Consider the following 24,818-nt stretch of genomic DNA (forward strand, 5'->3'; position numbering starts at 1 on the left):
ACCTGACTGCCCTCATTAAGCCTGTGATCACAGCAGAGGCTTGACCTAAGCTGTTCCCTCGTCCAGGACAGGAGCTCAAGTGGACCCTCTCTTCTTCACACCCATGCAAAAGACCTGCAGTGAAGGTATCAGCTACTGCCACAGAAGGTTCAACGGTCTGCTGGATTCTGATATGAACAGACCATTACTATCAGAATGATTAATGAGATACATGACAGTGGGTTGTTACTTTGGGTTACATGATGTGCTAGTACTACTGTCTGAGGAAGATTGTGTTCATGTACATTTTTGTCCCTAGATGGTTTTGATCTCTCTCAGTAGTAGAGTACTAGAGTAGTAAATATTTATGTCACTTATCTGACAGAGGATAATAGGAACTTAGTAATAGAATCATAAACTCTCTCTCTGCTTAATATACAAACCACTTTAGAAGAGAAAGAGCAGTAAGAACAGAAATTGGAAGAAACAACATACTTGTAAATATTAGTTTGTTGATGGCAATAGTCATGTGTGGAGACTATGTCCTACCTGAGGGAAGGAGCGCTTAGACGCCGCCTGTTCTTGTTTGCTGTGTACTTATATCATCTCACACAGGCAGAAGAGTGTTTACATGCAAGCGTAGATTGCAGTTAAGGTTTGAGCCTTCCCAGGCTTTGATTAATTTACACCCAAACTGTCATAACACCTAGAGCGCAGAACTTTGATCATCTAAATTAATGATCTTGATGTGTTCAATTCACATGGGATTAATTAGTGTTTTTCAGCTACAGTACAGTTCTGCATGCAGCACTGTTTTACCTCTATTCTTTCCGCCTCATCTTTTTCTGCCTCTCTGTGGAGCGTGTTAGAGCTGCAGAGTTAGACGGCGACGTGAACCAGGGTGTATTCTCATGTCAATCAAACACCTTTTCAAATTGTCTAAGTTGCAGTTTTAATTGAAAATGTGCAAGGTGAAAGCCGCCCAGGGCTGTTACTGACTCCCATGGAACACGGAAGTACACTCTCCCAGAGAGTGCACTCTTCATGTCTGGAGAATGTTCAATTATTGACACATCCTTTTGCATGAAGGAACATTATTATCAATGTTTTACACGTCTGTTTTTTGATGACAGTGTTGTGTACAAGAAGCCGCCTCTGTTACCTAATGGTTCTGTTGGTGTTCGGGAGTTGCCAGGTCATCTATTCTGTATACCTTGCCAGGAAAAGGTCACTCCAAGCATTAACCTGCTTCTTTGAATCAGTGGCTTTAGTCAGATGAATCCTCCAGGAGACAACTGTGCGGCTGTTGGTACTGTCATAGCACGTAGGTGGAGCTCAGGAAATGAAAACAGGAAGCAGTCGTGTGTGAAATAAGCTCCATTTCATTTACTTTGTATGTTCATTTTTTTTCTCTGAGAATCCAGCCATTGAGTCAGGATTGATGTCTGGTTGGAATCCTGATATTCACTTGGTTCATTTTCTGAGTGGAACTCAAATTACAGTTTATATTTTTGTAATGATGCTGTAGTTATTTAATGCATTCGGTGTCTCAGTCATTTTTATTAGTTCATTCATTATCAAAAGGATATTCATTTTTAGAATCTGGGTCACAAAATGTAACAAAATGACAGCTGTGAAGTGCAACCCTTCGTTGGATTGACCAGAGATTGTGTAACCAATTCATTGTATTAAGGGTTGAATGACTGCCAGGCTCCTGTCCTGTCTGACTTGACCATGCTCTGCCCCGCCCTGAAAGCTCTTGGATAACATGAAGAGGCTGATGTGTGAGAAGAGTGAGGTAATCTATCAGAGCTCTCTCCCCTCCCTCCTGACGATGGACTTTTCTCTGCATGAGGATCCACCTTAAACAAGTTAAGCTTCTGCTGTGCTCACATAAGAAAAGCACAGTTGAGTGCGTGCTATTGAAATAACATGGTAGAGCCCTGTAGGCTGTCTTCCACTCAATCAGTGAAAGGGAGTTGTGAAGGTTTACCATTCTCCCTCTGTGGAAAATGCATCTGCTCTAGAAATGGAAGAGTTTCAATTGCCGTGGCCATGACAACATCATGCACTATACCAGCAGGGAAATTGCTGAATTGATTTCCTTGAAAGGAAATGTGGCTCAATCCCTCAACATAAACTAGACCCTGACAGGCTCAAATTACATAAATCTGATGCAGACACTAGAATTCAAAACATTATTTTAGAACTTCTTTCTGGTATTTGACATTAACAGTGTGGGGGCATAGGTTACAGAATCAACTGTAACCCCAATACATGTGTTAGTTAATGTGAGTTAATCACATGTAATCATCTATAAAAATAGATAATGGGCTTTGACTTTCTTCGTCCTCTGTCAATGCATTGTGTGAAAAGATAATTACAAGCACACCTGACTTGGATTACAATATATAATCCTATCATTGGACAGAAGTCCTCACCTTCACATCTGTAAAATAATAATAGAGCCTAGGACCAACAACACCCAAACACTCATACGCATCTTGTTTTTTTAATGCTACATTTTGCATTTAACTGGAAGATACGCCACATTTGGGTTGACTACCTGTGCGCACCTTCTCTGTTAATTTGCAGGACATGATCTGAGCGATTGTGTGCTCGTCTGTTTTCATCTCTCTTGCGCATAATGCGCACTGAAAACATGATGAGGATGCAGTAAAAAAAAAAAAGTGAACATCAAGCAGTAGTGTTCTACCCAGAAATCCTGATGGGCACCTGTGAGATTTCCGCCCCTCCCCTCTCCAATCTCAAGGATGTAATCTCCGATTTGACAGTTATTTCCGTGGCTCCCGACAAAGTAATCTGTCCAGTCCTCGACAAGCTTTTGGCAGGAGAGTCAGAGCAGAGCATTTACAGCGCACAGTCTCTAGGTAAGTCAAGGATAAGCTTTGCCTCATCCCATTCCTTCTTTTGCGCCAGTCCAAGCTGAACCCTTTGCAAGTCTTGCCTATAGACATTAAAACAGCAACACATTTGGGATTTTGTGTGTGTTTTTTTCCATATCAAAACAGGTAATTTACACATGCGATTTGTTGAACCTCATTGGCATTCAGCGCGTAATTTGGATACGGTGACATTCAGCATCTTCGAAGCCATGCGTCAGATCAAATTCTGCGGGGCAATCTGTAAATAAATTTTGGAGTGTTTGCCGATGAAAAAAGTGGCAGATTGGCAGATCTCATCTGTCAACGAATTGGCATCAGGTTGCGAAGTGGCCAGACAGTGCTGCATTCAACTCTGTCGGTGAGATGAGCGAAGTCGTAGAAACAAGACAGTGAAGGTGCGACCTGCGTCCACAGCGAATGTCGATCGCGAAAAGAACGCACCGTCCCATCCCATTCTCTCAAGCCGTGTTCTACCAGTGTTTTCCTTGCATTGGCCCGAACTCTTGCGTCAATAGGGGGAAATCGTGTGGCTTAAATTGTTATAAACTTGAAGGTAAGGGTAGATCAGCTTGAATACATTTTAATTATAGTCTAAATAGTCTTCGGTAGATTAAAAAGAAAAACACAACTGTGGATGTTTTATGGACTAAAGAGAAATAAGGTGCGTGAACTGACTGTCTGATATTGGATTTTGTAAATGTATTGAGATACATAGTGTATTGTATGTCGCATAGTCAGACCCATATGGAGACGTGTTGAAATGAAAGGGATGCTTTTGTGCTGGACACTGTCTGCACCAGGGTGTCCCCTGCATTGTAACCTCCTGCTGAGTTTCATGTTCTCCTTGTTTGTGTGACAGGAGAACAGCTGATGTGGTTAGAAAAGGTTAATGCCAGAATATTAATGAATGAGTGAGGGACCAGACAGGTACAGAAGAATATCTTATTAAAGTTGGTTGTGTTTATAGCTGTTTTACACTAAGCTTGTTCAGACTATTTACTGTCAGATTTTAAATTAAGAGCATTCATTGTGAAGTTGAATGAAGATGATGCTAGATTATCTAAACTTTTAAGATTTCTCCATGGAATAAGACTGTGATGGTGGTTGATAATGGAGATCCTTTTCAGGGAATTATTTTACAGGATTTGACATATGCTTCCATCTTCCAAGGAAGTTTGTTTTCACAACGGTATTTGGAATATTTGGGTTAAGGATTCAGTCAAGAAATTCAGGATATCTGTGATGTTAGTTCAGTCCTGGGGTGCATGTCTGGCCTGAGGTGACTGTCCCATGAAGGTCAGGTCACCAGATCAAGAATCACTAATCCCTTATGCAAGAGAAATGAGGCCATGTCACTCAGGGTAACTAGCCCACGCTGTATGTTTTTAATCCCACTCAAACCCTTTGGTTTGATTGAAACCCCAAGTACTGTATGTTCTTTTTAAATAATTTGCTTGGTTTGATCAGGAAAATGTTACTTGTGCAGTGACATCATATAATGTGTGGATATTGTGATGTGAATGTATTGGAAAGTTTATTTTAATTATTAAGAGTTCTAGCCCTTGATATTCTGCTGTACTTATAATCAGCATTATTTATATGTCACTTTGGAAAAAGGCGTAAAGTAACTACTACTACTACTACTAAATAAAGAATACATGTAAATGTTTGATCTTTCCATATAAGAAAAAGGCAGCAAATGCAGATTTTAGGCTAGAGAATGTTATTATTTCTACTTCTACTTAAAATGTGCAGTTTGGAATATGTTGTTTCTGATGTGGGGAGAACTCTTTTCAAGTTCTCAACTGAATATCAGAAAAAAAAGACACACCTTGTTTGCACTTTGCAAAGGGCTGTGGTTGCAACCTTCTTCTTTGACTCATCTCCCAGCCATAACGCCTAACGGGCTGATCCATCTGTCTGTGGCTCAGACAGTCATCTGGTGCATCTGCTCATTGTGATCAGGCTCAGTTTCACGTGCCAGTGTGTTGGGAGGCTTACAGCACAGGGCCAGCACCAGGGCTCTGGCTGTCTGGCTGTCAGTCTGTCTAGCAGGCACATTAGTTTGACCCACCTGTGGCCTCCTGTGTCCTCCAGTTGAAACACAGTCAGCAAAGCTGGTGACACTGCCAATGACCTTCCCGCCTGCTTTCTCAATGCTTAATTCTATAATCTGGCGAGACGTTGACTGCATGTCTTCATGTAGGATTATTATCACTCGTTTGCGGCATGCCGATTGTATACAACGGGTTGTCTTGATCATAAGGGTTTTCAGCACCTCTGGATATGGTTCAACTGACTCAATAGGCCTTCTTGTCTCTCTCTCAAACAGAAATCCCTGTCGAAGCATCCGCTGTCATGGGTCGTAAAGAAGCCGACTGTGAGTGGAAGAAGAACACAGACAACATCCAGGAGGTGTTTGAATTCATGGAGGAGTTGGGATCGTAAGTACACATCCTGGAAGCACACTCATTCTTCCCTCATCCATAGGGCATTTTTCCATGGAGAAAAATTCTGGATTGGATCCCAGGGCCTTAGTTATAAGCAATTACTTAACAGAGGAACAATGACAATCTAAGTAGGGGAAAGAGTGTGAACTGAACGTTTATGGCAAAGTTTTTTCTTTAGCTTTAATGTTTTTGTAAGTTTAAGAGTTTATCTCCGTTTGTTGGCACATGGTGTCTGAGAGACCGATTGTTGTGAGACTTACTTTCCTGGCATCTCAAGGCCAGACACTTTAACAACAGTTCTCCCCTGGTCTGGCAGAACAGACAAACAGCCAAGCCAATGATAAACAGAATTGCTCATTCAAGTCCTCAATGTAAACAAAGTTGTTAACAGACCTTGTACATTACGGCATATACTTGATTTCGTAGAATGTGATGGTTGCGTGTCCGACTGTAAACAGAGGGTTGTGTGGAATGTGGAGGTTCAGGGTACTGCACTGGGCTGCTGCAGAATCGTCCTGCAGGCATACTGACGTCACTGTACCGTGGGAACACCGACATGACTGGACTGAGGAGTAGAGAGTAGGCTGACAAGCTGTAGCGTTTGTTTGAATGAAAAAAGGGAGGGAGGACAGGAGGGCTTTAAATCTTCCCTATGACCAACTATTTGTCATTGAAGCTGCTTGTGGTTGGATCGTGATGAGTGGGAAACCCATTTGAACAGAAATATGAAACGATATAGAACATAATGACTCACTGCTGAGCAAAGCAAGTGATGATGGTTTATCTAAACCTTAGGTTTTGTAGCATTACAATTGTATCCTCTTATCAGCTGCAGAGCATTGGTTTTGGATAACATAAAAGTCAGAGGAGAAATTATTAAAATTATGACACAGTGGAATTCAGAACCATGAACCCCAGCTGATCACCCCGGAGTATGGGTGTGTGTCTGATCAGTGGAGGTCAGGCCAGTGCAGAAGGTGTTGAGGCTGAGAGCTGGCTAACACTGCTAATCTGTCCAACTGGAACAGGGATCAATGGGCAGAAAGAACAGCTAAATGGATGGAAAGAGATTTGGAGGGGAGGATAAGCGTCCATAAACAAGCCACACAAACAACCGCAGTTGATCTTTGCCCCTTGTTGTGTTTCCATTCCCATTTGTTCAAATGAGGACAGTGGGGTTGCTAGACTGCTGTTTTTCCAAGTCATCACATTATTTGCTCCTCAGCACACTGAGGCTCCTCCCTACCTCTGCTCCACCAATGGGATCCAGGGGACTCTGGGAGAGGGACATTTAGGCTAATAGAGCTGTCCCTGCAGGTCCTTATCACCTGGAAAAAATCATGCCATTGCGTTTCTGTATTCTTGGAAAGGACAGATATCCCAGAGGAATGCTTGTTGACACTCCTGGCTGTGCCAAGGTGTCTGATGAGTCTCTGGAGCCTGCGTAGGATATCCCCTCTGTCAAAGGACACAACCTTGTCCTGGATGTAATGTTGCTTCGTATCTGCTGTGATGTTCAATACAAAGACTGACAAACATCCTAAAATCTTCCAAATTTGGTTTCATCTCAGTGGATGCTCATAATCCCTCCTGAGAATTATGATGAGTATCGTGGGATTCCTTCAGAGTAGACAAGAGGCATTATGTTTGTCCTGAGGCGCTGAGAGACAATGTGTGATAGATTTATTGTCAGAACAATCGCCTCAAGCGGCCTCATGCTCATTGAAGCCCAAACTAATTAACAAGAGCAGAGAACACAGGAAAACATGCGAGAGCCAAATGTCTTTGTTCTCTCATTTCATTGACACTTCCTTGACTTAATTGCACATTTTTAAAAGAAAATTAGGCTGCAACTGTCATTATTTATTGGTCTAAGTCTTAGCTCCCATGCGTACTGGTCCTTGGCCTTTGGAGCAGGGGCTGGGTCGATTTGAACTACCTTCACATGGTTGTTGTTGAGCTGCACACCTGGAGTGCTGCAGCATCCAGTTTCCATTGCGTAAGGGATAAGGGGTTTAATCCCTCAGGCAGGACAGCTATTCCCAGACAGTGTTGAAGATAACATGGCAACTGAAGAGGACAGAAAATGAAGCTTGAGCCCTTAAGCCACACTACCTTGGAATTAGAATTCAAAGGAATCTGTGTTTACCCTGTAGCTCCAGTTATCCCATCCATTCACCTAGCCTATCGTCCATAATAACACTTAATTAGAGAAAAACAAAGATACCACCTTAATACATTTATTTATTTTCACTCAGTTTGATTAGTTTTATTAGAAGTATTATTGCATGATACAATGTCACCATTACTTACCACTACTTTTAAGACTACTAACTATATATATATCTTCATATCATTTTCTCTGAAATTGAAAGTGTCACGTGTTCATACGAGTCCCCTGAAGGCCATGACTCATGGTCAGGAGGGATCTCGGGGGGACCACATGAAGAAAGCATGGAAAATCTGAGAGGCCTCATCCTAATGAGGAGAGATACTCATTTCCTCTCAGCAGGAATCCTGCAGACTCCTGTGATGTTTTACGATAATGACAGTCTAATCATCCTTTCCCTCCATCTGTGTTTGTGTGTCGCGTAGGGGGGCCTTCTCAGAGGTCTTCATGGTGAAAGAGAAGAAGACGGGCAAAATGTTTGCCATGAAGTGTGTGAAGAAGAAGACGAAGAGGGACCTCAACCTGGAGAATGAGATAGCCGTGTTGAGAAAGTAAGAACTCTGACATTATTATCTTCAGCATCAGCTGCATCGATCTGGTAGTGGATGCTCTTGCAATCAGTTTTCCATCATCTAACAGACAGGTTTTGTTTTCCCAGGATTAAACATGAGAATGTTATTGGACTGGAGGATTTCTATGAAAGTCGGTCTCATTACTACCTCCTCATGCAGCTGTGAGTTTGCCATACTTAAATATAAATATGCCATATCAATAAAAATCACAAGACTATTTGCTGAATTGGACTGTTAGATGTTGTGAGTGTATCCCTCAGAGGAGCTTGTGGTGTGACTTGGCTGGCTGTCTGTCCCTGCAGTGTTTCGGGGGGCGAGCTGTTCGATCGCATCCTGGACCGGGGCATGTACTCAGAGCAGGATGCTAGCAGGGTGATCAAGCAGGTGCTGGAAGCTGTGAGCTTCCTGCACCAGAACGGGGTGGTGCACAGAGACCTCAAGGTACACACACACACACACAGGCACGCTCGCAGACACTCACACACCCTCCTAGGATACAGTCGCTTTTGTTAAGGACATTAAGTCATTGACCAGCCTCTCTCATCCGTTTGTGTGTTTAGCCTGAGAACCTCTTGTACTACAGCCAAGATGAGGACTCCAAGATCATGATCAGCGACTTCGGCCTCTCCAAGATGGTGGACAACGATATCATGTCCACTGCCTGTGGGACCCCAGGATATGTGGGTAAGGAGACACGGTTAATGTTCTAGAACTCGGTCAGAGACATCAGCACCCATTGGACACAGACACTAGAGGGGTAATCCTGCAAGCTTCATGTATTATTCAGACTTCTGTTATTACTTGGATTTCAAAGTCACCAAATGGTTGTGTCGGGTGAGCAAGGCTCAATATATTGGATTGTAAAAACCCTTGATATATACTGTTCTTCCACCCACAGCCCCTGAGGTTTTGGCCCAGAAACCCTATAGCAAGGCCGTTGACTGCTGGTCTATTGGGGTCATTACTTACATCCTGTGAGTATTCCTGGTTACTTATGTAAACTGCATTCAAATGTAAGGATAGTGTGCAGGTTGGCAGAAGTATATGTTAGATCGTCCAGGTTAATCTTGTTTAGAGTCATCTTTAACAGTATTAGTCATTGGATTACCAGAGGCCACAGCTTGTCTTTGGCTGAGTGCCAGACATGTATGGTCCTGAAGTGTTGCAGTGGTAGAGATAGAGCACCACCTTGTGGTTTCAAAGGGCATGCTCTTTTGTCTTCACTAACAGGCTCCAATCTTTCTGTCTGTGCAGGCTCTGTGGATATCCTCCATTTTATGAAGAAACAGAGACACGGCTCTTCTCTAAGATCATGAAGGCCCAGTATGAGTTTGACGCGCCTTTTTGGGATGAAATATCTGAATCTGGTGAGCATCCCTATCACGCCCTGCCCTTTCAAAACAAGCCCTTTAATTACCATTGAAGAACGACTCATGACCTGACGTCGTTCTTACCTGTCCTCTGTTGTGTTCTAATCTGCAGCTAAAGATTTCATTCGCAACATGATGCAGAAGAATTCCAGCATGCGCTACACTGCAGAGCAAGCTCTTAGGCATCCCTGGTTAGTGTCCCGGTCAACAAAGTCTACAAACATCTACACACCATCACCTGGATCACCACTCTGCTGCAACATGTAGTCTGCTCTAACTGTGTGAACTGTCACCTGTATCTGTCTTTCTATAACAGCTCATCTGTTGTCCCACTGCATAAACTTGATCATCTTAGCTTTTATGAATGTAGAATAATATCAGCTATTCTGTCAGGTGGCCATACTTGGTAACAACAACAGTACAGTATCTAGCTTTAGGTAGAGAATCAAGCCCATTCCGTGTGAGAGAAAATGTTTGCAAAGCTTCTTTCCTATATGTTGACAAAGTTGTTTTTTGTGTGTCTGTTTTTAGGATCATTGGGAAAACGGCACGGAGTCAGGATATCTACTACTCTGTCAGTGTTCAGATCCAGAAGAACTTTGCCAAAAGCAAGTGGAAGGTGAGCTCCAAGTTTTCCTGTCCTACACTGTCTGTGTTGGCTCCAGACCTCAGGCTAAGCCCAGCACTTCTCTCTGGGTTGTTGCGTCCCTGATCTGCCTCCTGATTAAGGAACACAACATAGATTTTTGTGTTGTAATCAAGGTCCCTGATAACGGATGAAGGGCTCTCCTTATCCAGAAGGACAAATTGTTTCGTAAAAAATTAACTACTTAACAGTGCCCACACAGTTATGAAACCCAACTGATTCACAATGAACGTTATATGATCATGAGATCTCTCTGTTTGATTGCCTGATTTGAACCAAACCTTGGTCCTCTCTGTTGTGTTCCAGCAAGCCTTCAATGCCACAGTGGCCATCAACCACATGCGGAAGCTGCAGCTGGCTCACTCCGAGCAACAGGTCAGGATACCAGTGATCGTTCCAGACATCAAGGTCGTTGACGTCTCATCCCCTCCCAAGACCCGCAAGAACTTGAACCCCAACCTCCTAGAGCCCAAGGAGAACACCATAGGGGACCACATGGCCCTGCCGCCCAGCTCCAATGAGCTGAAGAGCCACCACCCCTTGAGGACCAGTCAAAGCGAGCCCCACCACGCCCCATGTATCTCTGAGCAGGGCAAGCATGTCTACCACTCAGAACCTGCCAATCTTAACGGGTACGTTTTGATGTCCTCTGGTGCTTCTCTGACCAGACTCCCGTGGCTCATTCAAACTAGTAGTTGTTCTCATTGTTTTGTATGTATTACTGCTGCATTGGTGTATCTTTGTTCATGTTGCAGGTGTGGGAACAGGGGCGTCAACCGCACTGGCAAGACCCTGCAGACTGGTGTGTGCTCTGTCATGTGAAGGAACTTGGAACTTGGAGCAGTTTGATTTTACTAGGTATGCGATGAGATGTTACCTGTGTACTTGACTCCATTTCCTCCCCAGACCATGTTGCATTCCGAGAGTGTATCGCTGGTGTACAGAAAGGTGTGTTTTCTTGTCTAAATGTGTGTCCCTGTCTCCTGCAGATCAGTTTCAGTCCACTGACTGAGCTGCTGTGGTTGCTTGGTGTGGGCCTGCCCACAACCTGAGATTGGCCCGGGTTTCTCATGATGGCCCGCCCGGCCAGAGAGTTTCAGAACCAGCAGGAATTCTGAAGTGTGCCTGCAGAAACCTCAGAGCAACTCAACAAAGCTTGCATAAACGTACCAACTACAGACAAACACACAAGACCTCTTTCACCAAAAGGTATTCCACCATCCAGTTCATCAACAGAGAGGGATGAGTGAGCTCACTGCGTACTGAGCCATGTGTATATTTCTTCTATTCAACGTAATCTCTGCTGTAACCAATGGTGTAAGGGACAGCTTGTTTGTATCGGTAACACATCAAACATTATTGTCTTTGTGTTCATATGCTTGTGAAAAGGCACTCACCAATTGATTACTGGCAGACCTTGAGTGGGTACAGTGCAGTACAGTATGCTTTCCAGAGTTTCATGTGATATGAGTCAAAACAAGGAAGAGAATGTGATTAGAGATGTCACATCCTTGGAAAGTTATTGAAACATGCTGGAAAATATGGAAAAATTGTATGGCCACTGCTGAAATGCAATCTAATTTTGCTCGAATGGAATATTGTAAAACTTTACCCTGTTCAATGTGCAATTTAGTCTTTATGACTATATCATGTCAACTTTTTTTTGTCAAGTTTTGTTTTTATAATATACATTACATTTTTGTACTGAAAATACCGAGCTTTTGACGTGTTCTGAAGAGTATATTGCAATTTCAGCTAAATAGAAACACCCATAGTGTTATTTTCACACTGTTTAATTATCCAGCACTGTAAATATGATTTACTATGTACCATTATTGACCTGCCAACTAACCAGGCCTCTCTATACAAGTGTAAATATAATGAATCTTAATGCTAAAAGAGATTATGAAGAGATATTAGTGATATTTCTCAAGTGATTAGTGGTATTACTCAATTAAATTGATCATGTTTCAATACTTCAATGCTTCAATAAAACACAGGATGAGTTGCTCTGTGTGTCATGCTCATTCGTGATTTGTATTGATAAATTGTTGAACACATTCAGTCTAATTTGTGTGTTTGTTATGGGGTTCCCTTGTATGTCTTCATCAATAAAGCCTGTGTACATCATCCTTGGCTGTTGTTCTTGTCTCTTCTCTCTCTGAGCAGGTCCTCCTGCTTTGACCTCATTGTGTCATTCCTTTGTCCCTAATCAACTTGACCATGATAACATAGTATGTATGTAATAGCAAAGCAAGTTAGGATACCTGTAGGTAGCAAATAGAGAAATACGGATCAATGACACTCAGTGGTGAGTGACCTGTTTTAGTTTGAAATTGACATAAAAATTAGATTTTTTTAGATTTCATCCAAGTCTTGTTGACTTCATAGGTCAAACATGTACAGCAGAAAATCAGGCAATTCCCTGCACTGAAATAATGAGGGTTAACTGTGCTTTTATATTTCCTAATCAGACACTATTCCATCATGTGGTTCTTCTGTGATTTGAGTGTACTTTTGCCCTCTCCTCCTGATGGTGGGGATCAAAACGCTTAACGGTCAGAGACTTAAGTAGCGTGGCAGCTCTCTCACCCACCCCCTACCTCTTCCAACCATAAGATAGTTGACCAGAAGTAATACTGGAGGAGACAGACTCCCCATTCAGGTTAAAGAGCATGGCACAAAATTCGGAAATATAGGCCAAAGGTCCCTGAACAGTATCTTAGTTTCCCCACAGTCACAAACACAACCAGCTGAACCCAGGGTCCTTAGTTGCTCCCTCCTTGCACACATGATATCTGTCCTGATATATTTCTCATGTATTACAGGAAGTTTAAAAGGTTAAATGAAACTGTACAAAACAAAAAGGCAAATGGCGCTTTTGATTAAAGGAAAAAAAATACATTTTAATCTTAAAAACTGTGAATGCTTTGACACATTTGCCACAATATTATTTTGTATTTTGTAAAGTACCTTCTTAATTTTTTATCATTTTATCAATTTTATCTCATGGCTATCTGGCACATCGAAAATAGATACAATATGTTTGCCAGCATGTTCCTTTTATTGCTGGACTTTGATCTGTCACTCATTCTGACAGACATTAATGATATAGATGTTTTTGTGTGTGTTTCGGGTAGGAAAACAGCCATACCTTTCACCACAGTCTACAGAATGGATTGCAAGGTTCAGTTAAAACCTACATGTTTTACTGAGTCTGTGTCATTTTGTCATTTTGTTATTACAACACATGGTTCTCGATGACAAGAATCAAAGTTTCATAAGTCAGACGACTGATGTCCTACTCTAGTCAAGCAGGTCAAAGGGCATGGCCCTCCACACATATACCCTAACTCCTCACATCAATTTGGACCCTTGACAGTCACGCTGTGAGGCCAAGGCACATTATCTTGTGACATACACAAAACTATAGCATGTATCTACAATTGTGTTTGATAAGAAAGTGACGACATCACAATAACCAACTACAAAAGGCATTACTGCAGCCAATAAATAGGACGGTTTTTACTCACAGGAGCATGTGACTATATTCAGCATTCTGATTGGATGTAAAGAAACCTCTCCCGATGGTGATCAATGTGCAACAAGACACTGGACACTCAATTACTTCTGATGGTCAATGTTCAGCTTCATGTGTAGTGTTCCTGTTAATCTAACCTTTCTATGGCTACTATTTTAGTTGTAAATTTTTGGGAAATTATTTAAATGTTATCTGTTACTGTTTGCCTAGTTCTGAAGATGGGATGACCAAAGATGCTAGGAGTGTGTCTAAATATAACAGTCCTCTCGTGTTTCCACCTTTGTGTTTTCACATTAGTAGCACAGTAAATTATTGTTTCCATAGACCTATTCAATTTAAAGAAAGTTTCACCTGCATTGAATTGTTCCTGAACATGTTGGTCTAGACTCTAGAGCATTGGGTCTGTTTTTTTAACCCAAACAGTGTATCACGACAGCACTTTCTTAATATCTCTTGGCATGTTTTCCTGGGTTTTGCACCAAAGACAATATTACCCTTGTACCCAATGCTCGTTAACATGAAAAAGCTCCATGTAAGTGTATTGCAGCCTGCAGACGGAGGACAGAGTGAAGTGCCCTCCCACACAACCCCCCCCTCCCCTCTACACACATACACAAGCACACACTCACAGAACCACCACCATAAAATAACACTGCTTCATGAATATTCATTATTTACAACATAGTGGGTGTTGACATGGATGAAATTGTGTTTAAATTCCAGAACCGCTCATTGTGTCTTTGCTTGTGGATGCTTGATTGAGGAGAACACTAAGGAAAGATCAGCATTCCGGGTCCCTACCTATACATGTAAGTACAAATTATACTATTCTAAACACACAAAAGATTATTATCCATCTTGATCTGTCTTCAAACAGAAAACCTTAATTTTCTGATCAGTTTTGCTTTCCCCTCCATGCAGTGAAAACTATCGCTATGGAGACAATGAGTGAAATCATCCCATTTGCCAAAGAGATGTTGAACCAGAAGCCCAGTCGGCTTATGCTGAAGATGTACATGCTGGGGACCACCCTGGCTTTCATCGGCATGGTGGGCGGGTTTGTGGAGACCGTCTGCCTCCCATTTGCTGAGCAGGAGCCCACTGATGAGGAAGTAACAGAGTTTGTCACAGAGAAGGTGATGCTGAAGTCACAAACAGCCATCTCTAAGCCTGATGTTGTAGAGGTGCTTCAAACTGAGATTGGGGTCAAAGCAAAGACCCTGCAGATGATTGGTAAGAGGAGGAGGTCATGTGCCTGTTGAAACGGAAATGCCTTCTTCGTCTGTACATTGCTGGAACTCTAACACAGCTGTCAGGACAACAGCTTACAAAACACATAGAATGTGGAAACAGAAGTTATGGAATACATACAATAAAATGAAGCACTGTACAGATTATCATATAAATAAGTCAAATCTAGGGCCCCCTTGGACAGATTGGCTGACAGGAATTGAGAAGTGGATGGACTTTAACTGCAGGCTACAGTGATGCCGGCTGCTGGGCAGCAGATGTTTCATGATGAAAGGAATTAAATTTGTATTTTATTTGGGCAACAAAATAAACCTGTTTTTCAGCTACTAACGACTCCTTACTTTTTTACTTGCAATGATAGAATGTGTGTGACTTTTGGAGGCAGTTACAAGTTAAGTCTCAATTATTTGAGGCAGTGATGATATGTTAAATATAACAAATACACACTTGTGACACACTTCCTCTATGATTTTATAGTAGGCCTATGTAATAGTATTTCTCATATAAACCAACCCAAATCAATTACTCAAATCTACCATTTGCAATGTGCCTCTGCAATGACACACTCCAACCAGCAAGCGTCAATAGCAAAAAATTCTACCTACTAACTAAAACGAGGTCAAAAAAGACAAAGAAAGAAGACTTCCGTGTGACAACTGGAAATGACGCTTGTCTGTTTTCGTTCCTACCTCTATGGTTCCTACATTTGCTGGTTTCAAGTTGAAGTAGCCTGACTTGCTCTTACTGGGGTTATGTGTTTGTAAAATTGTTTTAGAAGCACTCAAATTTGAACAAGAAAGGATGGCAGATCCTGCGGTGGCAGCCGGAGGATCGCTGAATTTAGGAGGGGTAAATACAATAAATTTTATTTGTGACGATACGGTGACGGTCTCGGATTAAATCCTGGCACTACGTGGCTCTACGATTTATTGAGAATACACACAGTAGGGGCCGTTGAGTCGTACCCAGTATGTTGAGGTTTTCCATGGCACTGGCAGCATCAAACATTTAGAACAATGACAGGTTGTTCACATGACAATGTCAGTCAGTTAGCTACTATAAAGCTAAATTGTTGTTTTACAGCGCTCAGGCGGCGGAAAGACAACCACCACTCCTGCAGAGAATTACCACCTCGCTAGGCGTCGAACTCTCCAAGTTGTGGTGAGCGCTCTGTTGACTGAGTGCGGGTTCGAGAGCGCAGAGAAATCCGCCGTGGAGTCACTAACGGAGATGATGCAGAGCTGTACGTCATGACGGTCACTGTTTTTCGTGAATGAGTATTTGTAGCTAGGTGTTTTAAATCAAATGCAGAGTAAGTTCTTTTTTTATTTTTTTTTAACGTCCTGTATTCGTTATCTTCTCTGCTGTTCCAGATATATCAGAAGTGGGACGATGCGCCAAAAGCTACTGCGAACACACCGCCAGAAGCATACCTACTCTCTCCGATGCTGTGGTCTCGCTCATTGAAATGGGTAGGGGAAGCGTTTTCTAGACATGCAGCTAGAATGTTTCTTTTAAAGTCTGATTCAATTTAATAATATTATTTTCCTTTCCCTTAAAAAAAAAAAAAAAAAAAGGCTTCAATGTGGACACTCTACCAGTGTATGCCAAGAGATCCCAGAGGATGGTGATAACTGCCCGTGAGTAGGCCCTCTCTGTGCTGTCCTTATGCTTGGATGGAAACCAAATTCCGTTAGTTTCACTAACGATAGGATTCATTGAAAAATGCCATTGTAAACAATTTAATACAGGACATGGTCAGCACAATTTTCATGGAATGTTACCTCCCGGGGTATTTAATATGGCATGAAGATGGGAACTGATCATTCTGTGTATTGCAGCTCCAGTGACAAACCCGCCTGTGGTTCCCAAGGCCTTGATTGCTGGGCAGAAACGTACGCATCCCTCCCATATCCCCAGCCACTTCCCAGAGTTCCCAGACCCTCACACCTACATCAAAACACCTGTGAGTCAACCCCTATTTCAAACAGAGGAAATGAGCCTGTATTACCACAATTTCATAACCAACACAGATCTTATCATCAACACTTTCAAATGTTCGACCAAAACTACCTGGGTGAAGGAGCTAACCCCCGTCCTCTCTCCCCCAGACGTTTCGGGAGCCTGTGTCAGACTACCAGGTGGTGAGAGAGAAGGCGGCGTCCCAGCGGAGGGATGTGGAGCGGGCGCTGACACGCTTCATGGCCAAGACGGGAGAAACGCAGAGCCTCTTTAAAGATGACATCACTGCCTTCCCGTGTGAGTGGTTGTTGTTGTCCAGAGATAGCCTACCCTCAGTCTCACTCCAGCCCCCCGTCCCCCCTGAAGGTCCAGCTTTAGTTCCTCTCACAGCTTCACCCTAGTGGTTTCTTCCTGCTGGACCTCCAAGACAGATTTTGGTAGTTTGTTGTTTGTTTGGGTATTGATTGATTTGCTTTTTTGGTGGGGGGGGCTTTTGTTGTGTCAGTGATCGCAGCGCAGCGGAGCGCCATTCCATACCTGAGTGCTCTGCTCCCTTCAGAGCTGGAGCTGCAGACCCTGGAGGAGACGGACTCCTCAGAACAAGATGACCAGACAGACAGCGAAAACACTCCTGGCAACATCATCAGCGTGAGTCCTGGCAGGAAATATGCCTGCCCGACGATACAACCATATTTCCCTGTCAAAATGAGACTTCAATTACATTGGGACAGTATCTTTGGATTATCTGCAGTATCGCAGCAATTTCAGTCAGCCTATCAGATCACTTGATGCTTCGGCCTGCAGCTATGCTGTGCACAGTACGTTTCTAGAGGCTGAGTTTAGGGGTTTATTTGAGATCAGTGCCTATTTTAATGCTGCATTGTGTCTAAGGCTTTATGTGTGCAACCATGATAAAAGGAAATGTTTCCCCCTCAATGCTTTGGTAGGTAACCAAGCCATCACTTATTAGTGTAGATTATCTATAGTTTGCAGGGGAAAACCAAATACTGCATGAGAATGTATGTCCCTCACAATATGATCCTTGCTAAATGACCTTTTCATGGAAACCCTGTCATTTCTAATTTGATTATAATAAGTAATGTTTCATTGCACTCTAAGGCTGTGCAATGAAAACAATCTGTGATAAATGTCCATTCAAAACCACCAATTTAGCTGGGTACCTTCTGTTTGTTTTTCTTTACTAAACCAGGATGATCCGGGAGCTGATAAAGAAAATTCAGTGTTGCCCCCTGGGGGTGTGGTGCCCTCAGTGAAGGCCAGTGAGGAGAACATGATAGACAACCCATATCTGAGACCAGTCAAGAAACCCAAAGTAAGGAGAAAGAAGTGAGAATAATTAAAATGTTGTGAAATTAATATGGACTCCTATCTGTCAGCCACAACAAATGGAACATTCTAGACCAGCTCCACCACCCTGTGCCTCTATGAGAAGTGGACCCATAGGGAGAATTGGTGAGAACTCTCAATCTGTGCTTGCAGCTGAAGGGAGACTCTGACTTGCAACCCTGGCCAAATGTGCACAACTGAGCATCAAGTGTTGTGGTAAATAAAAAAATAAAAAAGGTGTAAAATGTTTTCCAACTGTATCAAGGTTCCAATTTATGTTTGGTAATTTCCTAATTATGCCAACAGTTATATGAGCATATTGAGCAGGTCATGAATGTTTGTTTTTTGTTGTTGTGAAAACCTTTCTGTTCCCCCAAGACACATTTGAATCTATTACAGTACCCAACAGTAGAAATGGGCACAGACGTTTCATCTGCCATGTCCAGGTTCAGTATCTAGTAGAGACCATGAAAGATGGCTGTATACATCAAAAAAGTAGTTTATTTCTGCCTGTAATGGAATGGGCCTCTAGAAGAATCAGGAGTAGAATAGACTGAGGTATGCTTCTCTGGTCCTCTGCTTTTGAAACTCCTTGTCACAAGGGAGCTGAACATAATTAAAGACAAAGAAAAAACATAGAAGTGTTAAATGTTGCTGCAGGACAGTACAGTACATATATCAAAGACCACAAATACAGTTCAATTAGTATTTTGTTTTCAGAATTAAAAGATGAATGAGAAGTTTGAGTTTACCATACCCAGTATGTTACAGTTCTATGTACAATAACAAAATAAACAACAGGGAATTCTTGTCTGTCACTGTACATTTCTCATTATTTTAGTTATATCGTTTTTACCTGTGGTTTCTGTTTTTATAATAAAAATGCTTACAAAAATATTTGCCATTTTGCTTTCATTATCACAGCTCTGCTTAATGAAATCAAGTTAGATAAGTAAGGTAGCATAACAATGACTTGTTAAGCTCATCCACACACCTCCATCTTGAGTGCTCTCCTCTCTGGCTTAGACAGTCTAGCCCAGTCTGGAGAACCAAACTTCATAGGCCAGGACACTTTCTTGCTGCAAGAAACCTCTGGAGTGTATGCCCCAGGGCTGCACAAGTACATTTGTCAAGATTAATAGGCTATAAATGTAGTTGAATAAGCATACAATGCATCACATGTCTGAGGTTACCAGTGCAGAATTGTAGTATTAAAGCCACCACTTACTCACCCTGGATTGCAGTCAGCGTCAACAGACTTAGTCCTGAACCTCAGATTGGTGCTGTTGAAGGGTGTTCTGTTGGGAATGAATACCTTAGGCCGGGTGTTATCCGGCTGATACTTCTGAGGTGAAAGTACGATTGTCTGGAGTTTTGTCAAGAGAGTGAGAAAAAGATTAATACAGCTCTTCACACACTTAATGTAAGTTGACGAGATGTTGTAACAAACCTGAGTGTTGGGCATAAATCGTGCAGCAGTCCTTGCAGCAATAACGTATCCTTTATTACTCTCAGGTCTCACTTGTATATCATGCGCAAATTTATGAATCTATGATGGAATATGCAGGAAGAAATCAGGGATTGTCCAAACAGGCTATTTTTTCAGTTGTTTCGTGATGGTTCATTGAAAGTAGGAAGTTGCATGGGTTTTATCATACATGGGTCACTTACCTCGTGATTGTCATAGCAGCCAGGGCCAAGATGTGGGTCTCCTTGATATGACATCGTGTTGCCCAAGCGATTAGGAGCATAGTGGGTCGGGAACACTTTCCTCTCCTGGCAACTTGCAAAAGCTACTCTCCCATGGGCACCTAACACAAATCAAGTTTCAAATAGGTAGCACTACATATTTTATGATGTTTTTAAGACGCCGCAACAGTTATTTTACCTGAATACCGTACAGCCATTATTTCCTTTTGTTGTCTAGTAACGATGGTAACCAGGTGGTCGTTCGTAAATTGATAAAAAAAAATACATTATCAGTCAGTCGTGGACATTTTCTTGCATCCTCGGTGAAATATTTTTATATAGGCAATGCAATTTAAACGCCCTACCACGAGCATTTCAGCGAGACGGGTAAAAAAAACATTGATTCCTCAATTTTGTAATTCAAACGCGCGGTTTATCAATATTTTATTTGGCAACAGTAAGAGTACAGCATCAACATGGTCCATTCTCGCAGAGCATAAACCTATACATGTATACTCTTGGCACTAAAATAGGGAGATTTCTTATAAATAAATGAATTTATTCTAAGATAAAATATTATTTAATTCAACTGTTGCATTGGCACGTGTCATATTTAGCAAGCATTACAATCTATTTCATCTCAAATGTTCTTTCAGCATAGCATGCAAATAGACTTCAGTTTGGGGTAAGTAAAACAATGAAACATTCTTTGCGTCTCAAAAGGCAACCCAAACGTTCACAAGCATGTATCGACACACAAATTAAACTTCATATATACACAAATAATTATTTCATCTACGTAGTCTTAAATTATACAGGTGTGAAACTTACTGATAGACTAAAACCAAATTACAACTCTCATGCTGTAGTTACATTCCACTCAAGAGTGAGATTGAGTACCTTAACAAGGTAGAAGAATACTCAAGTTATGTATTGGCAAAGAAGATCTACAGTGCACTCTCTGACAATTTCTTGAATGGTAACCATACATTTGAAGAACCAAGGGTAACTCACTTAACTCGCAATCACTAACAGTTCAATGATGACGGGAATTAATGGAATGTACCAAGGAAAGAAGGTTTCAATGATGGAGAAAAATCAGGCACGGTTTCCAGATGAAAGTTTAGGCTTGACAGCGGGAAAGACAAGGAGCTAAATCAACAGAAGTGACGTTCTACTGAGGTACTGAACAGCTGCTCCGAAGTAAGAAAGGAAGGGCCCTCAGCAAAGTGGAGGATGGCATCTTGTCTCCCTTTAACCATTCAGGGGCACTGAATTGGCGGTGTGTGTTACTCAGACAGAGGCACAGAGATGGAGGGACCTTTGGGGTTGTCAAAGCGGTCCATGGTGTGGACCTGCATGATCATGTGCAGACCGTAGGTGAGGATCAGCAGCATGATCAGTGAGGTGATCAGGCCCATCCAAATGGCTGGCGTGAAGAAGCCTGCACAGTCACTGGCATAGGAGAAGTCTGTTGTTCCATTCAATATATTAAAGCCCTGGATCTGCAATACAACAAAAGATAGGTTGGGAAATAAAAAATAAATAATGAATAAATATAGGATAACAAATAATAAATCGTGATGGGGGGGGGGGGGGGTTCACACAACAGCACTTCAACTAAAGCCTTAAGACATAGCTGCCCACTTGTAGGAGAAAGCTAAACCACACAAGTACCGACCTGAAAGTCAATGAAGTTGAGTCTCCATTTGGGGCGTTCTTCAGTGGCCGGAACCAGCAGGGCGTCACGTTCGCTGCTGACAGACTGACAGTGGAAGGAGTACTCAGAGGGGGCGTAGATGCCACGGCTGCCGTTGAATGTCGCCGTTTCACCTTGACCCACCACGACCACATTGTTTAGGGTGAACCAGTTTCGGCCTGAGACAGGGTAGCGCCGCTGGCTCATGTTGAAGCTGTAGATTAAAGCTTTGGGTTACCAACTGAGCACTATTGAAGTGGATGGAAGGATGCTCAGTATGTTCTTTTTTTTTCTTTTCATAAGGCTGTCATGGTTGTTGTCATATTTTTAAGCCTTTTCTTTCGCCACAACATCTTATGTACAAGGGCTCCATTTTATTCCACTTACGTGAGACGGACGGTTGTGTAAACAGGAAGAGATTCATAGTTCAGAACAAGTCTGCAAAGAAAAAGACGGAACAGTTACACATCAATCAACTGATATTGTCTGTTTGTTTTGACAAAAAGAGAAAGATATGGACACAATATGGCTTGGTCAGATTATGGATGATAAAAACCAATTTGTCAAATCTCTAGGAATAAGTAGCAGGACTAGCTTTCTCACTGTGAGGTGTTGACGTTGCATTGGGAGCCATCCATGGTTGGAGTGAAATTAGCCAAACGCACCCACTCGCCAGTTCCAAAACTAACTTCGAGGTCCTGTGCCCAAAGCATGATGCAAGGCCTTCCCTCAGTGTCATTGAACATCAAGGGTGCCTTGACGGTGTCTTCCATGGCTTGTAGCAGAGACCGGCCTTTAGGTTGGCCAGCTGACACCTCCGCAATCACCTGGGGGACAAAGGAGTGGAAACCTCTTTGACCTGTTCTAAACTGCTCGCATCTGCTTTCAATGTCTGATAGAAACAGGGTGTACACGGGAGGGCTTCATTGGCTGTACATTACCCGTGATGGCTTCAGCCCAGTGTAAATGGAGATATACGGAACATTCTGGCCTTTCATGATGCTCAGAACCTTTCCAATGACTTCATCTGTAGAAACAGGTACACATTTGATCACAAAGAGGTCTTCAACATATGAGAAAAAAAACTATGCAATTAATATTACTTGAATACAATTCCTTGTACAAAGTTAACTTAATTTACCATTGGTTTTCAGGACTTGCTTACAGGACATGGATGTACTAAAAAACAAACATAATACGTTTCAAGGATTAGTACATTTTACACCATCTACTATCAATAGACTTCTTAATCTTGGCATGCACTTTAAAATAACCCTTCACATATCTGCCATGGATCTGTACCCAGCAGAATATGGCAAATTGATGATCAGCAGGTTACTAGCAGATGCATTCAGGTGAAGATGGGCCAGCGTGTCTGGGTCTATGAGGACAGGAGAGACGCCCAGCTTGTCCTGCAACAGAGCCGGGATAGCGCTCGAGCCAGGCCATGCCAGAGCAGGCAACACCAGCTGTGAAGGGGAGGCTCGCAACGCAGACTGTTGGAGAAATGGAGAAGGACACAGAGAAAGATGGATGGTTACTAGGCAGTCTCTGCCTGCAAGAAAATTATTTATATTATAGCCCAGATCTTACCTCAAGGTTGGGAAAGGCACTATCTTTTTTGTTTCCAAACACTCCACCATACATTGTGAAGTCGTCCTTGCTCAACTAGACAGAACAAGCACAGTGAGAATTTTAGGGAACTGGCCAATGTTAGAAGAAGACACATTCATTTATTACATAACACAAAATAAATAATATTCTAATTTAGAAGTTGTTTTAATTCAACGCAACATACAGAGGGGTATTTTGACCAGCAACTTCTTAATCTGCTATAAAATTCTCAACCACTGAGCTATTCCTACCAGAACCCAGAACTCAGACTGAGCCACTCTTTCTGAGCTTAACTGGGTAACTTCCAGATTGAAGTAATGGGCCTGGTTCAGAAAGGAAGCTGTGTGTGCAGGGGGAAGTGAGGCTCATTGTCACACCATTGTGAGAATATCACAGCATCACGAGTGCCTACAGCATGGCTGTCATGCTAGGAGAGTTAAAAACGTGTTGTGTCAACACGGATTTAAGTGTATTACTCTGATTATGGGCTCGATATTAAGAGCAACGTTACACGTAACCGTTTGAGCTTCTCACCTTCTCCTGAAGAAAGAGTATTACGTTATGTGGGCCAGGGCCCATGGCAGAGTTAAGGTAGGACAACCACTGGCTATTAGACGTGATATGGCCAGCTGAAGGTGAACCAAGTGGTGTTAAACTGTACCTGTAGAGACAAAACATTCAAACATTGTCATCCTATTTAAATCACATGATCTGTTCTCCTCAAATAGCTAACCTACAACATTCCACAACACAAATAAGCATTCTAACTGAACTGGTTGCCTGAAACATCATTGAGTTGTAAATATTCATGAAATATTTTGAACATACAGTTAGTATACATTAACAACTTTTAGCTTTAAAGTTGTTAGCATAAGGCTATGCTAGCTAAATACCTAGTCGTAGCTGATGGGTAGCTAGCAGTGGCTGCATTAACTATAGTTATGGAAGTGATTAAAACTTACTATAACTATTAGTTTTGAAATACAAAAATCACGTATTTACCCGTCACTGGACCACATTAATAGTGGCACTTGGCTGCTACAGCTTCCAATCGAGAAAATTGAAAATAAAAAGGCAAATAAAGCCATGACACTAGACTTTCTCGACTGCTCAACTCCTGCCATTTTCGTTTTCCGCAAAGTCTGGATCACGTGGTACACATCAGCTGACTGTCATATGTCGACGGTAAACTTCCTTCTTTACGCTTGCCCTGCCCTGCCCAAAACGAAAAAAGAAACGTTCTTACCGGATTGAGTCAATGCACCATGAAAAAGCTCAGTGTAAAAGAAAAGTATTTTTTACAAGGCTCACTTCTGCTAGGTCAGCTTTTAATCAAACTATCCTGATCGATAAAACGAAGCTACTGCAATTAGGCTACTGCTGACTACAATCAATCAAGATCTTGCCAAAACATGTTGGAGATATTAACTGTCGTAAAGTAGTCTACGCTGAAATTAAAATAAGCCTATTGCTAATTTTACGCCATATTCGTTTATATATAACGGCGAGAAAGTTATCCATTGTCTCCTAAATGTTTAAGTAATTTGGCACAACTCAAGATAACCTGAGGCGCTATCCTTGGTGCTGAATTAGAACCTGGTGACCATCCACATATTATTTAA

At 42.1% G+C, this 24,818-nt stretch overlaps 5 protein-coding genes across 7 annotated transcripts; 3 read left to right on the forward strand and 2 right to left on the reverse strand.

Annotated features, from left to right (window-relative positions):
- Positions 1–46: 46 nt before the first annotated feature.
- camk1gb (calcium/calmodulin-dependent protein kinase IGb) lies at positions 47–12,212 on the forward strand. Of its 3 annotated transcripts, none has more exons than XM_047040727.1 (13): positions 47–125; positions 5,218–5,329; positions 7,931–8,056; positions 8,164–8,238; positions 8,380–8,518; positions 8,638–8,761; positions 8,976–9,051; positions 9,332–9,444; positions 9,560–9,638; positions 9,979–10,066; positions 10,400–10,725; positions 10,849–10,951; positions 11,083–12,212. In XM_047040727.1, exons 1-12 carry the CDS (start codon positions 104–106, stop codon positions 10,913–10,915), a joined length of 1,347 nt encoding a protein of 448 aa, XP_046896683.1. In that variant the 5' UTR covers positions 47–103; the 3' UTR covers positions 10,916–10,951; positions 11,083–12,212. The 3 variants fall into 3 exon arrangements, with proteins under 3 accessions (XP_046896683.1, XP_046896681.1, XP_046896682.1); XM_047040725.1 differs by lacking the exon at positions 47–125 and adding an exon at positions 2,688–2,870; XM_047040726.1 differs by lacking the exon at positions 47–125 and adding an exon at positions 3,255–3,438.
- Positions 12,213–14,345: 2,133 nt separating this feature from the next.
- On the forward strand, positions 14,346–15,211 carry g0s2 (G0/G1 switch 2). The gene is made up of 2 exons (XM_047040833.1): positions 14,346–14,443; positions 14,556–15,211. The coding sequence occupies exon 2, from the start codon at positions 14,570–14,572 to the stop codon at positions 14,894–14,896; it is 327 nt and encodes a 108-aa protein (XP_046896789.1). The 5' UTR covers positions 14,346–14,443; positions 14,556–14,569; the 3' UTR covers positions 14,897–15,211.
- Positions 15,212–15,534: 323 nt separating this feature from the next.
- taf8 (TAF8 RNA polymerase II, TATA box binding protein (TBP)-associated factor) lies at positions 15,535–19,089 on the forward strand. The gene is made up of 8 exons (XM_047040796.1): positions 15,535–15,734; positions 15,969–16,128; positions 16,259–16,357; positions 16,463–16,525; positions 16,727–16,851; positions 16,997–17,144; positions 17,353–17,495; positions 18,058–19,089. The coding sequence occupies exons 1-8, from the start codon at positions 15,687–15,689 to the stop codon at positions 18,196–18,198; spliced, it is 927 nt and encodes a 308-aa protein (XP_046896752.1). The 5' UTR covers positions 15,535–15,686; the 3' UTR covers positions 18,199–19,089.
- LOC124481067 (protein pitchfork-like) lies at positions 18,732–20,101 on the reverse strand. Its single transcript, XM_047040838.1, has 6 exons — positions 20,083–20,101; positions 19,866–20,005; positions 19,645–19,743; positions 19,427–19,560; positions 19,189–19,306; positions 18,732–18,800 (listed from the first exon to the last, which is right to left on the reverse strand). The coding sequence occupies exons 1-6, from the start codon at positions 20,099–20,101 to the stop codon at positions 18,732–18,734; spliced, it is 579 nt and encodes a 192-aa protein (XP_046896794.1).
- Positions 20,102–20,294: 193 nt separating this feature from the next.
- Positions 20,295–24,354, reverse strand: atp6ap1b (ATPase H+ transporting accessory protein 1b). Its single transcript, XM_047040738.1, has 10 exons — positions 24,199–24,354; positions 23,731–23,857; positions 23,176–23,250; positions 22,885–23,078; positions 22,724–22,761; positions 22,524–22,609; positions 22,186–22,409; positions 21,970–22,020; positions 21,565–21,796; positions 20,295–21,388 (listed from the first exon to the last, which is right to left on the reverse strand). Exons 1-10 carry the CDS (start codon positions 24,318–24,320, stop codon positions 21,173–21,175), a joined length of 1,365 nt encoding a protein of 454 aa, XP_046896694.1. The 5' UTR covers positions 24,321–24,354; the 3' UTR covers positions 20,295–21,172.
- Positions 24,355–24,818: the final 464 nt, after the last annotated feature.

This window comes from Hypomesus transpacificus, chromosome 18, assembly GCF_021917145.1.
Source record: "Hypomesus transpacificus isolate Combined female chromosome 18, fHypTra1, whole genome shotgun sequence".
NCBI classification, from domain to species: domain Eukaryota; kingdom Metazoa; phylum Chordata; class Actinopteri; order Osmeriformes; family Osmeridae; genus Hypomesus; species Hypomesus transpacificus.

Coding starts and splice junctions, on each gene's coding strand:
- camk1gb (XM_047040725.1), top strand. CDS start 2,708: ATGGGCACCTGTGAGATTTCCGCCCCTCCCCTCTCCAATCTCAAGGAT. Junction 5,330..7,930: donor TTCATGGAGGAGTTGGGATC/GTAAGTACACAT, acceptor TGTGTCGCGTAG/GGGGGCCTTCTCAGAGGTCT. Junction 8,239..8,379: donor TACTACCTCCTCATGCAGCT/GTGAGTTTGCCA, acceptor CTGTCCCTGCAG/TGTTTCGGGGGGCGAGCTGT.
- g0s2 (XM_047040833.1), top strand. CDS start 14,570: ATGGAGACAATGAGTGAAATCATCCCATTTGCCAAAGAGATGTTGAAC.
- taf8 (XM_047040796.1), top strand. CDS start 15,687: ATGGCAGATCCTGCGGTGGCAGCCGGAGGATCGCTGAATTTAGGAGGG. Junction 16,358..16,462: donor GGTCTCGCTCATTGAAATGG/GTAGGGGAAGCG, acceptor AAAAAAAAAAAG/GCTTCAATGTGGACACTCTA. Junction 17,496..18,057: donor CTCCTGGCAACATCATCAGC/GTGAGTCCTGGC, acceptor TTACTAAACCAG/GATGATCCGGGAGCTGATAA.
- LOC124481067 (XM_047040838.1), bottom strand. Junction 19,744..19,865: donor GCTGCTATGACAATCACGAG/GTAAGTGACCCA, acceptor ATTCCATCATAG/ATTCATAAATTTGCGCATGA. Junction 19,307..19,426: donor GACGCTGACTGCAATCCAGG/GTGAGTAAGTGG, acceptor GTACTTGTGCAG/CCCTGGGGCATACACTCCAG.
- atp6ap1b (XM_047040738.1), bottom strand. CDS start 24,320: ATGGCAGGAGTTGAGCAGTCGAGAAAGTCTAGTGTCATGGCTTTATTT. Junction 23,251..23,730: donor TACTCTTTCTTCAGGAGAAG/GTGAGAAGCTCA, acceptor TGTTCTGTCTAG/TTGAGCAAGGACGACTTCAC. Junction 22,610..22,723: donor GCAAGTCCTGAAAACCAATG/GTAAATTAAGTT, acceptor CTGTTTCTACAG/ATGAAGTCATTGGAAAGGTT.